Source organism: Pelecanus crispus, unplaced genomic scaffold, assembly GCF_030463565.1.
Source record: "Pelecanus crispus isolate bPelCri1 unplaced genomic scaffold, bPelCri1.pri SCAFFOLD_401, whole genome shotgun sequence".
Classification (NCBI taxonomy): domain Eukaryota; kingdom Metazoa; phylum Chordata; class Aves; order Pelecaniformes; family Pelecanidae; genus Pelecanus; species Pelecanus crispus.
Window position 1 is genome coordinate 2363 of NW_027461467.1, and position 14366 is coordinate 16728.

The following is a 14366-nucleotide window of genomic DNA, read 5'->3' on the forward strand; positions in this document are numbered from 1 at the left end:
TCAGACCCTTGGCTTCCTCTTCAGACCCTTGGGTTCCTCCTCAGACCCTTGGCTTCCTCCTGAGATACCTGAGGTCCTCCTAAGACTCTTGGGTTCCTCCTGAGATACCCAGGTTCCTCCTGAGACCCTTGGGTTCCTCCTGAGATACCTGAGGTCCTCCTCAGACCCTTGGGTTCCTCCTCAGACCCTTGGCTTCCTCCTCAGACCCTTGGCTTCCTCCTGAGATACCTGAGGTCCTCCTAAGACCCTTGGGTTCCTCCTGAGATACCCAGGTTCCTCCTGAGACCCTTGGGTTCCTCCTGAGATACCTGGGTTCCTCCTGAGATACCCAGGTTCCTCCTGAGACCCTTGGGTTCCTCCTCAGACCCTTGGCTTCCTCCTGAGATACCTGAGGTCCTCCTAAGACCCTTGGGTTCCTCCTGAGATACCCAGGTTCCTCCTGAGACCCTTGGGTTCCTCCTGAGACCCTTGGCTTCCTCCTGAGATACCTGAGGTCCTCCTAAGACTCTTGGGTGCCTCCTGAGATACCCGAGTTCCTCCTGAGACCCTTGGGTTCCTCCTGAGATACCTGGGTTCCTCCTGAGACCCTTGGGATCCTCCTGAGACCCTTGGGTTCCTCCTGAGATACCCAGGTTCCTCCTAAGACTCTTGGGTTCCTCCTAAGATACCCGAGTCCCTCCTGAGACCCTTGGGTCCCTCCTGAGACCCTTGGGGTCCTCCTGAGACCCTTGGGTTCCTCCCTAGATAAGACCCACAGCACCCACCTGGCTCCTTCCCCCCCTCCCCCCCACCCCCCCCACCGCTCTTATGGACCCACGTATCTCCCCAGCGCTGTCCTCCAACCATGTTGATCCTCACCATCTACATCCTGACCTTCGCCGTGGGCTTCCCGGCCAACGTCTTCACCTTCGTCACCCTCCTGAGCAAGGCCCGGCGGCGCGTCTCCTCCTCCGACATCCTCCTCCTCAACCTGACGGCCGCCGACCTTCTCCTCCTCCTCTTCCTCCCTTTCAAGATGGTCGAAGCGGCCGCCAGCATGACCTGGCCCTTGCCCACGGTCCTCTGCCCCGTGGCCAACTTCTGCTTCTACTCCAGCATCTACATCAGCAGCCTCTTCTTGGCGGCCCTCAGCGTCGAGCGGTATCTTAGCGTCGTCTTCCCCCACCAATACAAGAACCGGAAAAGACCGGGGCAGGCGATGGCCGCCAGCGTTGTCCTCTGGCTGGTGGCCTGCTCTCATTGCTCCATCGTCTTCGTGGCCGAGTATCACGGCGCTAGGAACCCACAACCCGCAGCCAACGGCTCCACCGCGCTCGCCGGCTCCCACGGGTCCACGCTCAGCGGCTTCGCGGCTGGTGGCTCCCAGATGTCCGACGGCTTTGAGCCCAACGGCTTGACCATGGCCAACCCTGATGGCTTCATCTCCAGTGGCTCCAGCGGCTCCAATCCCAGCGGCTCCAGCGGCTCCAATCCCAGAGGCTCCAGCATCTCCAGTGGCTTCAGCGGCTCCAATCCCAGTGGCTCCAGAATTTCCAGTGGCTCCAGCGTCTCCAGCATCTCCAGCGTCTCCAGCGTCTCCAATCCCAGCATCTCCAGCATCTCCAGTGTCTCCAATCCCAGCGGCTCCAACCCCTTCACCCCCAACGGCGCCGACACCCCAGCCGTCGCCAGCCCCACCAACGGCTCCCAGGCCCCCAAGACCTACAAGTGCTACGACGACTTCTCGAAGGACCAGCTGAGCTTCGTCCTCCCGCTGCGCCTGGAGCTCTTCCTCGTCCTCTTCCTCCTGCCCTTCACCATCACCGTCTTCTGCTACGTCAACTTCGTGCGGGCCCTCCTCGCCCGGCCAAACATCCCGCTGCGGAAGAAACAACGGGCCGTGGGCTTGGCCGTGGCCACCATGGTCAACTTTGGGGTCTGCTTCATGCCCTACAACGTCTCGCACGTGGTGGGCTTCGTGAGGAAGCAGAGCCCGCCGTGGCGGGTCTACGCTCTGCTCCTCACCAGCCTCAACGCCGCCCTCGACCCCGTCGTCTTCTACTTCTCCTCCACGGCGGTGCAGCGGGCCATGGCCGGGGTGGTGGTGGCCGCGTGGGGCAAGTTAGGGGGCGCGGTGGGCTGGTGCTATGGGGCGTGCTCTTCTGAGGCGTCCCAGGATGAGTCCGACGGCTCGTTCACATGAAGCTTCTGCCGGCGGGGTGGGGCGGGGTGGGGCGGGGACGGTCTGACTTTTTTTTTGGGCGGGGGAGGGCGGGGAATTTGATTGGGTGAGGCCAAAGTGGGGGGCGGATTCCAGGGGGCGGGGGAGGCTGAAGGGGTTTGGCCAACGGGGACGTTTCCAACGTCCTTGGAGGTCACGGCCAACGTGGCCCCATAGCATCAACCGATCCCGGGGCGGGGTAAAATCGCCAACATCTGCGGGGCCGTGGAGAACTAGGACCCACGGTGTGGGGTGATGACATCATCCGCGACGTCGCGGCGTCATCACCCACAGCTCGCGGGGCCGCGGACAACTTGGACCCCGAGTTTGAAGTCTGGGGTCTCCACGGGGGCCAAGATGGATGCTGTTCACGGCCTCCATGGGTCAAGGTCTCCGTGGGCCCGTGGCCGCCACGGGGCCGAGGGCGTCAGGAGGTCGAGGTCTCCGTGGGCCCGTGGTCGCCACAGGGCTGAGGGCGCCAGGAGGTCAAGGTCTCCATGGGTCGCCAGGAGGTCAAGGTCTCCGTGGGTCCGTGGTCGCCACAGGGCTGAGGGCGCCAGGAGGTCAAGGTCTCCGTGGGTCGCCAGGAGGTCAAGGTCTCCGTGGGTCCGTGGCCGCCACGGGGCCGAGGGCGTCAGGAGGTCGAGGTCTCCGTGGGTCGCCAGGAGGTCAAGGTCTCCGTGGGTCCGTGGTCGCCACGGGGCCGAGGGCGTCAGAAGGTCGAGGTCTCCGTGGGTCGCCAGGAGGTCAAGGTCTCCGTGGGTCCGTGGTCGCCATGGGGCCGAGGGAGTCAGGAGGTCAAGGTCTCCGTGGGCCCGTGGTCGCCACGGGGCCGAGGGCGTCAGGAGGTCGAGGTCTCCGTGGGTCGCCAGGAGGTCAAGGTCTCCATGGGTCCGTGGTCACCATGGGGCCGAGGGAGTCAGGAGGTCAAGGTCTCCGTGGGCCCGTGGTCGCCACGGGGCCGAGGGCGCCAGGAGGTCAAGGTCTCCGTGGGTTGCCAGGAGGTCAAGGTCTCCGTGGGTCCGTGGCCCGCACGGGGTTCAAGGCCTCCGTAGCCTCCTCGCCCCCTGACCTCTGCGCGTCGACAGCCGCCGTGGGTCAACAGCTGCCCTAGGGCCAAGGTGTCCGTGGGGCGGTGGCCTCTACACAGCCAAGGTGCGTGGTGGTTGGTGGCTTCCGTGGGGCGGCGGCCTCCGTGGGGCGGCGGCCTCTGTGGGGCGGTGGCCTCCATGGGGCGGCGGCCTCCGTGGGGCGGTGGCCTCTACACAGCCAAGGTCCGTGTTGGTTGGTGGCTTCTGTGGGGCGGTGGCTTCCGTGGGGTGGCGGCCTCCATGGGGCGGTGACCTCCGTGGGTTGGCGTTCTCTATTGCTTGATGGCCTCCGTGGGGCGGTGGCCTCTGTGGGGCGGCGACCTCCGTGGGGCGGCGGCCATCTTCTCCCCACTGTTGCCCCCCGAGAGCCCTGCCCCAAACACGAGCTATTTATTCCGGCCTGTGCTCCAAGCGTGGTCAATGCCGAAGTAGGGGGAGATCTGGACACCTGGCTCCACTTGTGGGGCAGGATGGGGACACCCAGCTCCACTTGTGGGGCGGGATGGGGACACCCGGCTCCACTTGTGGGGCGGGACGGGGACACCCGGCTCCACTTGTGGGGCGGGATGGGGACACCCGGCTCCACTTGTGGGGCGAGGTGTGAGACCACGTGGACACCTAAGAGGTGATGGCTGGGGGTGGTGACTTCCTGGAGGTCTCAGTCCACCCCCCTCCCCCACCCCCCGCGCCCCCTAGATGTGGGGGGAGGATGACGTCATCGCCACGCCCGGCTCCCCGCCACCCATGGCGCTCCGGCGCCATCTAGTGGCCCAGGGCTCTTAGCGCACCCATTGAGGGACGCTCCATGGGTGCTCCCCCACCCAACCCAACCCACCCCACCCCACACATCTGGGTCCCCTTTGGTCCCCCCCCCCAAAAAAAAGGGGGTCCAGGAGGCCGGGCTCATTTTCCTATAGGTCTCATATGCAAATGAGGATGCAAATGAGCCTGAGGAGGAGGAGGAAGAGGCCTCAACCCCGCCCGGACACCTGGGGGTCCCCGCCCCCCGACATTTTCCTCCTCCCACCCCAAATTTTCCTCCCCCCCCCCCCTCTTTAGGGGGCATTTGGGGTGCGCCTGGGGGTATCACTGTAATTAGGAGTAATTAACGCCTCCATTTATTATTAATTATTAATCCATTTATTAATCAACAGAGGCGTTCATTAATCCCCGGGGGGGGCATTAAAATAATAATAATAATGATAAAAAAAAGTAGTTGAGGAAATAAAACCGAACCAAAAATAAAAATTATTTTAAAACCCCCGAAACGAGAAGAAAATGACCAAAAATCTGCACTAAAGAACAACAAAAGGAAATTAATTAGGCATAACGAGCGCGGGCCGGCTGCTGTTTGACAAAGCGATCGTTAATCACGCCCCCGCTCACCCGGGGCAAGCGAAAGAATTTGCGTCGGCCAATCGAATTAGAATCCCGAGTGCGATTAATGCGTAAATGATTATTTAATAGGCCGGGCGTGAGTATCATTTGCATGTAATTAACGCAGCGATTAAAAACGTCGGCTAAATTGCGTTCCGCTGGTTTCAGACGTTAATTACGCTATTCGTTACCCGCACAGGGGCTCTAATTTGAGTCGAAAGTAGGCCCGGCGTTAATTACGCCCATGGCGCCCTGAGCTAATTTAGAATAATGAGTGGGCTAATAATTAATAATCGTTTAAAAAGCGGCGTTTGAGGTCGATAAATCTCGTGGACGGCGGCTTTGCCACCAGCAGGGCTCGTGGTGGGGAGCCCGGGACCCCCGCGGGGCTCCCCGGCCCTCCAGGCCCTGAGGGAGAATCGCCGAGTCATGAATCGTCGAATCGCCGAGTCATCGAATCGTCCAATTGTCGAGTCATCGAATCGTCCAATTGTCAAGTCATCAAATCGTCCAATTGTCAAGTCATCGAATCGTCCAATTGTCGAGTCATCGAATTGTCCAATTGTCGAGTCATCGAATCGTCCAATTGTCGAGTCATCAAATCGTCCAATTGTCAAGTCATCGAATCATCCAATTGTCGAGTCATCAAATCGTCGAATCATTGAATCGTCATCGAATCGTCAAATTGTCGAGTCATCGAATTGTCCAATTGTCGAGTCATCGAACTGCCGAATCATTGAATCGTCAAGTCATTGAATCATCATCGAATCGTCGAATTGTCGAGTCATCGAATCGTCCAATTGTCGAGTCATCGAATCGTCGAATCATTGAATCGTCATCGAATCGTCATCGAATCGTTGAATTGTCAAGTCATCAAATTGTCCAATTGTCGAGTCATCAAATTGTCGAATCATTGAATCGTCGAATCATTGAATCGTCAAGTCATTGAATCATCATCGAATCGTCGAATTGTCGAGTCATCGAATCGTCGAATTGTCGACTCATCAAATCGTTGAGTCATCAAATCGAGTCATTGAATCGAGTCATTGAATTGTCAAATTGTTGAATCATCGAATCATTCAATCGCTGAATCGTTGAATCGTCAAATCATTGAATCGTTGAATCATCAAATCATTGAATCGTTGAATCATCAAATTATCAAATCATTGAATTGTCAAATCATTGAATCATCGAATTGTCGAATCATCGAATCATCAAGTTATCGAATCGAGTCATTGAATCGTCGAATCATCGAATCATTAAATCACTGGATCATCAAATTGTTGAATCATCGAATCGTCAAATTGGCGAAAGCCCTCCTCAAGTTCAAGCTCCAGGGCCAAAGCCCTCCTCAAGGCCAGAGACCTCCTCAAGGCCAAACATCTCCTCAAGTTCAAGCTCCAAGGCCAAAGACCTCAAGGCCAAAGATCTCCTCAAGGCCAAGCTCCAAGGCCAAAGCCCTCCTGAACTTCAAGCTCCAAGGCCAAAGATCTCCTCAAGGCCAGAGACCTCCTCAAGTTCAAGCTCCAAGGCCAAAGACCTCAAGGCCAAAGATCTCCTCAAGGCCAAAGATCTCCTCAAGGCCAAGGTCCAAGGTCAAAGGCCTCCTCAAGGCCAAAGACCTCAAGGCCAAAGATCTCCTCAAGGCCAAAGCTCCAAGGCCAAGCTCCAAGGCCAAAGCCCTCCTGAACTTCAAGCTCCAAGGCCAAAGATCTCCTCAAGGCCACAGACCTCCTCAAGTTCAAGCTCCAAGGCCAAAGATCTCCTCAAGGCCAAAGATCTCCTCAGGGCCAAGCTCCAAGTTCAAGCTCCAAGTTCAAGGTACAAGTTCAAGGTCCAAGGCCAAAGCCCTCCTCAAGGCCAAAGCCCTCCTCAAGGCCAAAGACCTCAAGGCCAAAGGCCTCCTCAAGGCCAAGGTCCAAGGCCAAAGACTTCAAGGCCAGAGACCTCAAGGCCAAAGATCTCCTCAGGGCCAAGCTCCAAGTTCAAGGTCCAAGTTCAAGCACCAAGGCCAAAGATCTCCTCAGGGCCAAGCTCCAAGTTCAAGGTCCAAGTTCAAGCGCCAAGGCCAAAGATCTCCTCAGGGCCAAGCTCCAAGTTCAAGGTCCAAGTTCAAGCTCCAAGGCCAAAGCTCCAAGGCCAAAGACCTCAAGGCCAAAGACCTCCTCAGGGCCAAGGTCAAAGGCCAAGCTCCAAGGCCAAGGTCAAAGGCCAAGCTCCAAGTTCAAGCTCCAAGGCCAAAGCCCTCCTCAGGGCCAAGGTCAAAGGCCAAGGTCAAAGGCCAAGCTCCAAGTTCAAGCTCCAAGGCCAAAGATCTCCTCAGGGCCAAGGTCAAAGGCCAAGGTCCAAGTTCAAGCTCCAAGGCCAAAGCTCCAAGGCCAAAGACCTCAAGGCCAAAGATCTCCTCAGGGCCAAGGTCAAAGGCCAAGCTCCAAGGCCAAGGTCAAAGGCCAAGCTCCAAGACCAAAGCCCTCCTCAGGGCCAAGGTCAAAGGCCAAGGTCAAAGGCCAAGCTCCAAGTTCAAGCTCCAAGGCCAAAGCCCTCCTCAGGGCCAAGGTCAAAGGCCAAGGTCAAAGGCCAAGGTCAAAGGCCAAGCTCCAAGTTCAAGCTCCAAGGCCAAAGCCCTCCTCAGGGCCAAGGTCAAAGGCCAAGGTCAAAGGCCAAGCTCCAAGGCCAAAGCCGTCCTCAAGCCAAGCTCGGAGCCCCCCAAGCCGGCAACGGCGCCGCCCAGCTCCGCCCCCCAACCCCACCCTGGGGAGGCCCGGGGGGCTCTGGGGGCCCTGGCCACGCCCACAAGGCCACGCCCACCCGGCCCCGCCCCGGGGGGCTCTGGGGGCCCTGGCCACGCCCACCCGGCCCCACCCCGGGGGGCTCTGGGGGCCCTGGCCACGCCCACCCGGCCCCGCCCCAGGGGGCTCTGGGGGGCCTGGCCACGCCCACAAGGCCACGCCCACCCGGCCCCGCCCCGGGGGGCTCTGGGGGCCCCACCCGGCCCCGCCCACAGAAGGCGCAGGGAGAGGCACCCTATGGGTGCTGTAGGGGAGGGGGCCCCTATGGCCGCCATATTGGGGGGGGGCGTCTATAGGTGCTTCATTGGGTGGGGTCGCCCATGGGTGCCACGGGGGGGGGGGGTGTCTATAGGTGCCTTATGGGGGGCCCTATAGCTGCTGGGGGGGGGGCGGACACTTCTATAGGTGCCTCATGGGGGGCCCTATAGCTGCTGGGGGGACACATGACACTTCTATAGGTGCCTTATGGGGGGCCCTATAGCTGCTGGGGGGGGGCGGACACTTCTATAGGTGCCCTATGGGGGGCCCTATAGCTGCTGGGGGGACACATGACACTTCTATAGGTGCCTTATGGGGGGCCCTATAGCTGCTGGGGGGGGGCGGACACTTCTATAGGTGCCCTATGGGGGGCCCTATAGCTGCTGGGGGGGGGCGGACACTTCTATAGGTGCCTTATGGGGGGCCCTATAGCTGCTGGGGGGGGGCGGACACTTCTATAGGTGCCTCATGGGGGCCCTATGGCTGCTGGGGGGACACATGACACTTCTATAGGTGCCTCATGGGGGGCCCTATAGCTGCTGGGGGGGGGCGGACACATCTATAGGTGCCTCATGGGGGGCCTATAGCTGCTGGGGGGGTGGACACTTCTATAGGTGCCTCATGGGGGGCCCTATAGCTGCTGGGGGGGGGCGGACACTTCTATAGGTGCCTCATGGGGGCCCTATAGCTGCTGGGGGGACACATGACACTTCTATAGGTGCCTCATGGGGGGCCCTATAGCTGCTGGGGGGGGGCGGACACTTCTATAGGTGCCTCATGGGGGCCCTATAGCTGCTGGGGGGACACATGACACTTCTATAGGTGCCCTATGGGGGGGCCCTATAGCTGCTGGGGGGACACATGACACTTCTATAGGTGCCTCATGGGGGGCCCTATAGCTGCTGGGGGGACACATGACACTTCTATAGGTGCCTCATGGGGGGCCTATAGCTGCTGGGGGGGTGGACACTTCTATAGGTGCCTCATGGGGGGCCCTATAGCTGCTGGGGGGGGGCGGACACTTCTATAGGTGCCTCATGGGGGCCCTATAGCTGCTGGGGGGACACATGACACTTCTATAGGTGCCTCATGGGGGGCCTATAGCTGCTGGGGGGACACATGACACTTCTATAGGTGCCTCATGGGGGCCCTATAGCTGCTGGGGGACACATGACACTTCTATAGGTGCCTCATGGGGGCCCTATAGCTGCTGGGGGGACACATGACACTTCTATAGGTGCCTCATGGGGGCCCTATAGCTGCTGGGGGGGGGCGGACACTTCTATAGGTGCCTCATGGGGGGCCTATAGCTGCTGGGGGGACACATGACACTTCTATAGGTGCCTCATGGGGGGCCCTATAGCTGCTGGGGGGGGTGGACACTTCTATAGGTGCCTCATGGGGGCCCTATAGCTGCTGGGGGGACACATGACACTTCTATAGGTGCCTCATGGGGGCCCTATAGCTGCTGGGGGGACACATGACACTTCTATAGGTGCCTCATGGGGGGCCCTATAGCTGCTGGGGGGACACATGACACTTCTATAGGTGCCTCATGGGGGGCCCTATAGCTGCTGGGGGGGGGGCGGACACTTCTATAGGTGCCTCATGGGGGCCCTATGGCTGCTGGGGGGACACATGACACTTCTATAGGTGCCTCATGGGGGCCCTATAGCTGCTGGGGGGACACATGACACTTCTATAGGTGCCTCATGGGGGCCCTATAGCTGCTGGGGGGGGGGCGGACACTTCTATAGGTGCCTCATGGGGGCCCTATGGCTGCTGGGGGGACACATGACACTTCTATAGGTGCCTCATGGGGGCCCTATAGCTGCTGGGGGGACACATGACACTTCTATAGGTGCCTCATGGGGGCCCTATAGCTGCTGGGGGGGGGCGGACACTTCTATAGGTGCCTCATGGGGGCCCTATAGCTGCTGGGGGGGGGCGGACACTTCTATAGGTGCCTCATGGGGGCCCTATAGCTGCTGGGGGGACACATGACACTTCTATAGGTGCCCTATGGGGGGGCCCTATAGCTGCTGGGGGGACACATGACACTTCTATAGGTGCCTTATGGGGGGGCCCTATAGCTGCTGGGGGGACACATGACACTTCTATAGGTGCCTCATGGGGGGCCCTATAGCTGCTGGGGGGACACATGACACTTCTATAGGTGCCTTATGGGGGGGCCCTATAGCTGCTGGGGGGACACATGACACTTCTATAGGTGCCTCATGGGGGGCCCTATAGCTGCTGGGGGGACACATGACACTTCTATAGGTGCCTTATGGGGGGGCCCTATAGCTGCTGGGGGGATGGACACTTCTATAGGTGCCTCATGGGGGGCCCTATAGCTGCTGGGGGGGGGCGGACACTTCTATAGGTGCCTCATGGGGGCCCTATGGCTGCTGGGGGGACACATGACACTTCTATAGGTGCCCTATGGGGGGGCCCTATAGCTGCTGGGGGGACACATGACACTTCTATAGGTGCCTCATGGGGGGCCCTATAGCTGCTGGGGGGGGTGGACACTTCTATAGGTGCCTCATGGGGGCCCTATAGCTGCTGGGGGGACACATGACACTTCTATAGGTGCCTCATGGGGGGCCCTATAGCTGCTGGGGGGACACATGACACTTCTATAGGTGCCTCATGGGGGCCCTATAGCTGCTGGGGGGACACATGACACTTCTATAGGTGCCTCATGGGGGGCCCTATAGCTGCTGGGGGGACACATGACACTTCTATAGGTGCCCTATGGGGGGGCCCTATAGCTGCTGGGGGGACACGTGACACTTCTATAGGTGCCTCATGGGGGGCCCTATAGCTGCTGGGGGGACACATGACACTTCTATAGGTGCCTTATGGGGGGGGCCCTATAGCTGCTGGGGGGATGGACACTTCTATAGGTGCCTCATGGGGGGCCCTATAGCTGCTGGGGGGGGGCGGACACTTCTATAGGTGCCTCATGGGGGCCCTATGGCTGCTGGGGGGACACATGACAATTCTATAGGTGCCCTATGGGGGGGCCCTATAGCTGCTGGGGGGACACATGACACTTCTATAGGTGCCTCATGGGGGGCCCTATAGCTGCTGGGGGGGTGGACACTTCTATAGGTGCCTCATGGGGGCCCTATAGCTGCTGGGGGGACACATGACACTTCTATAGGTGCCTCATGGGGGGCCTATAGCTGCTGGGGGGGACACATGACACTTCTATAGGTGCCTCATGGGGGCCCTATAGCTGCTGGGGGGACACATGACACTTCTATAGGTGCCTCATGGGGGGCCCTATAGCTGCTGGGGGGGGGTGGACACTTCTATAGGTGCCTCATGGGGGCCCTATAGCTGCTGGGGGGACACATGACACTTCTATAGGTGCCTCATGGGGGCCCTATAGCTGCTGGGGGGACACATGACACTTCTATAGGTGCCTCATGGGGGCCCTATGGCTGCTGGGGGGACACATGACACTTCTATAGGTGCCTCATGGGGGCCCTATAGCTGCTGGGGGGACACATGACACTTCTATAGGTGCCTCATGGGGGCCCTATAGCTGCTGGGGGGACACATGACACTTCTATAGGTGCCTCATGGGGGCCCTATAGCTGCTGGGGGGGGGGCGGACACTTCTATAGGTGCCTCATGGGGGCCCTATAGCTGCTGGGGGGGGGCGGACACTTCTATAGGTGCCTCATGGGGGCCCTATAGCTGCTGGGGGGGGGCGGACACTTCTATAGGTGCCTCATGGGGGGGCCCTATAGCTGCTGGGGGGACACATGACACTTCTATAGGTGCCTCATGGGGGCCCTATAGCTGCTGGGGGGACACATGACACTTCTATAGGTGCCTCATGGGGGGCCCTATAGCTGCTGGGGGGACACATGACACTTCTATAGGTGCCCTATGGGGGGGCCCTATAGCTGCTGGGGGGACACATGACACTTCTATAGGTGCCTCATGGGGGGCCCTATAGCTGCTGGGGGGACACATGACACTTCTATAGGTGCCTTATGGGGGGGCCCTATAGCTGCTGGGGGGATGGACACTTCTATAGGTGCCTCATGGGGGGCCCTATAGCTGCTGGGGGGGGGCGGACACTTCTATAGGTGCCTCATGGGGGCCCTATGGCTGCTGGGGGGACACATGACACTTCTATAGGTGCCCTATGGGGGGGCCCTATAGCTGCTGGGGGGACACATGACACTTCTATAGGTGCCTCATGGGGGGCCCTATAGCTGCTGGGGGGGGTGGACACTTCTATAGGTGCCTCATGGGGGCCCTATAGCTGCTGGGGGGACACATGACACTTCTATAGGTGCCTCATGGGGGCCCTATAGCTGCTGGGGGGACACATGACACTTCTATAGGTGCCTCATGGGGGGCCCTATAGCTGCTGGGGGGGGGGTGGACACTTCTATAGGTGCCTCATGGGGGGCCCTATAGCTGCTGGGGGGACACATGACACTTCTATAGGTGCCTCATGGGGGCCCTATAGCTGCTGGGGGGGGGCGGACACTTCTATAGGTGCCTCATGGGGGCCCTATAGCTGCTGGGGGGACACATGACACTTCTATAGGTGCCTCATGGGGGGCCCTATAGCTGCTGGGGGGGGTGGACACTTCTATAGGTGCCTCATGGGGGCCCTATAGCTGCTGGGGGGACACATGACACTTCTATAGGTGCCTCATGGGGGGCCCTATAGCTGCTGGGGGGACACATGACACTTCTATAGGTGCCTCATGGGGGGCCCTATAGCTGCTGGGGGGGGGCGGACACTTCTATAGGTGCCTCATGGGGGCCCTATGGCTGCTGGGGGGACACATGACACTTCTATAGGTGCCTCATGGGGGCCCTATAGCTGCTGGGGGGACACATGACACTTCTATAGGTGCCTCATGGGGGCCCTATAGCTGCTGGGGGGGGGCGGACACTTCTATAGGTGCCTCATGGGGGCCCTATAGCTGCTGGGGGGGGGCGGACACTTCTATAGGTGCCTCATGGGGGCCCTATAGCTGCTGGGGGGACACATGACACTTCTATAGGTGCCCTATGGGGGGGCCCTATAGCTGCTGGGGGGACACATGACACTTCTATAGGTGCCTTATGGGGGGGCCCTATAGCTGCTGGGGGGACACATGACACTTCTATAGGTGCCTCATGGGGGGCCCTATAGCTGCTGGGGGGACACATGACACTTCTATAGGTGCCTCATGGGGGGCCCTATAGCTGCTGGGGGGGGGTGGACACTTCTATAGGTGCCTCATGGGGGGCCCTATAGCTGCTGGGGGGGGGCGGACACTTCTATAGGTGCCTCATGGGGGCCCTATAGCTGCTGGGGGGGGGCGGACACTTCTATAGGTGCCTCATGGGGGCCCTATAGCTGCTGGGGGGGGGCGGACACTTCTATAGGTGCCTCATGGGGGCCCTATAGCTGCTGGGGGGACACATGACACTTCTATAGGTGCCTCATGGGGGGCCCTATAGCTGCTGGGGGGACACATGACACTTCTATAGGTGCCTCATGGGGGGCCCTATAGCTGCTGGGGGGGGGGCGGACACTTCTATAGGTGCCTCATGGGGGCCCTATGGCTGCTGGGGGGACACATGACACTTCTATAGGTGCCTCATGGGGGCCCTATAGCTGCTGGGGGGGGGGCGGACACTTCTATAGGTGCCTCATGGGGGCCCTATAGCTGCTGGGGGGACACATGACACTTCTATAGGTGCCCTATGGGGGGGCCCTATAGCTGCTGGGGGGGACACATGACACTTCTATAGGTGCCTTATGGGGGGGCCCTATAGCTGCTGGGGGGACACATGACACTTCTATAGGTGCCTCATGGGGGGCCCTATAGCTGCTGGGGGGACACATGACACTTCTATAGGTGCCTTATGGGGGGGGCCCTATAGCTGCTGGGGGGACACATGACACTTCTATAGGTGCCTCATGGGGGGCCCTATAGCTGCTGGGGGGGGGGCGGACACTTCTATAGGTGCCTCATGGGGGCCCTATAGCTGCTGGGGGGGGGGGCGGACACTTCTATAGGTGCCTCATGGGGGCCCTATAGCTGCTGGGGGGACACATGACACTTCTATAGGTGCCTCATGGGGGGCCCTATAGCTGCTGGGGGGGGGGTGGACACTTCTATAGGTGCCCTATGGGGGGGCCCTATAGCTGCTGGGGGGACACATGACACTTCTATAGGTGCCTCATGGGGGGCCCTATAGCTGCTGGGGGGACACATGACACTTCTATAGGTGCCTCATGGGGGGCCCTATAGCTGCTGGGGGGGGGGCGGACACTTCTATAGGTGCCTCATGGGGGCCCTATGGCTGCTGGGGGGGGGCGGACACTTCTATAGGTGCCTCATGGGGGCCCTATAGCTGCTGGGGGGACACATGACACTTCTATAGGTGCCTCATGGGGGGCCCTATAGCTGCTGGGGGGGGGGTGGACACTTCTATAGGTGCCCTATGGGGGGGCCCTATAGCTGCTGGGGGGACACATGACACTTCTATAGGTGCCTCATGGGGGGCCCTATAGCTGCTGGGGGGGGGGTGGACACTTCTATAGGTGCCTCATGGGGGGCCCTATAGCTGCTGGGGGGACACATGACACTTCTATAGGTGCCTCATGGGGGGCCC

The 14366-nt window shown here is 59.9% G+C and overlaps 1 protein-coding gene across 1 annotated transcript; it reads left to right on the forward strand.

Moving 5' to 3' along the window:
• The first annotated feature begins 844 nt into the window (after positions 1-844).
• On the forward strand, positions 845-2182 carry LOC142597040 (free fatty acid receptor 3-like). The gene has a single exon (XM_075727474.1). It carries the CDS (start codon positions 845-847, stop codon positions 2180-2182), a length of 1338 nt encoding a protein of 445 aa, XP_075583589.1.
• Positions 2183-14366: the final 12184 nt, after the last annotated feature.

Excerpts from the sequence above, each read along its gene's own strand:
- LOC142597040 (XM_075727474.1), top strand. The coding sequence starts at position 845 with ATGTTGATCCTCACCATCTACATCCTGACCTTCGCCGTGGGCTTCCCG.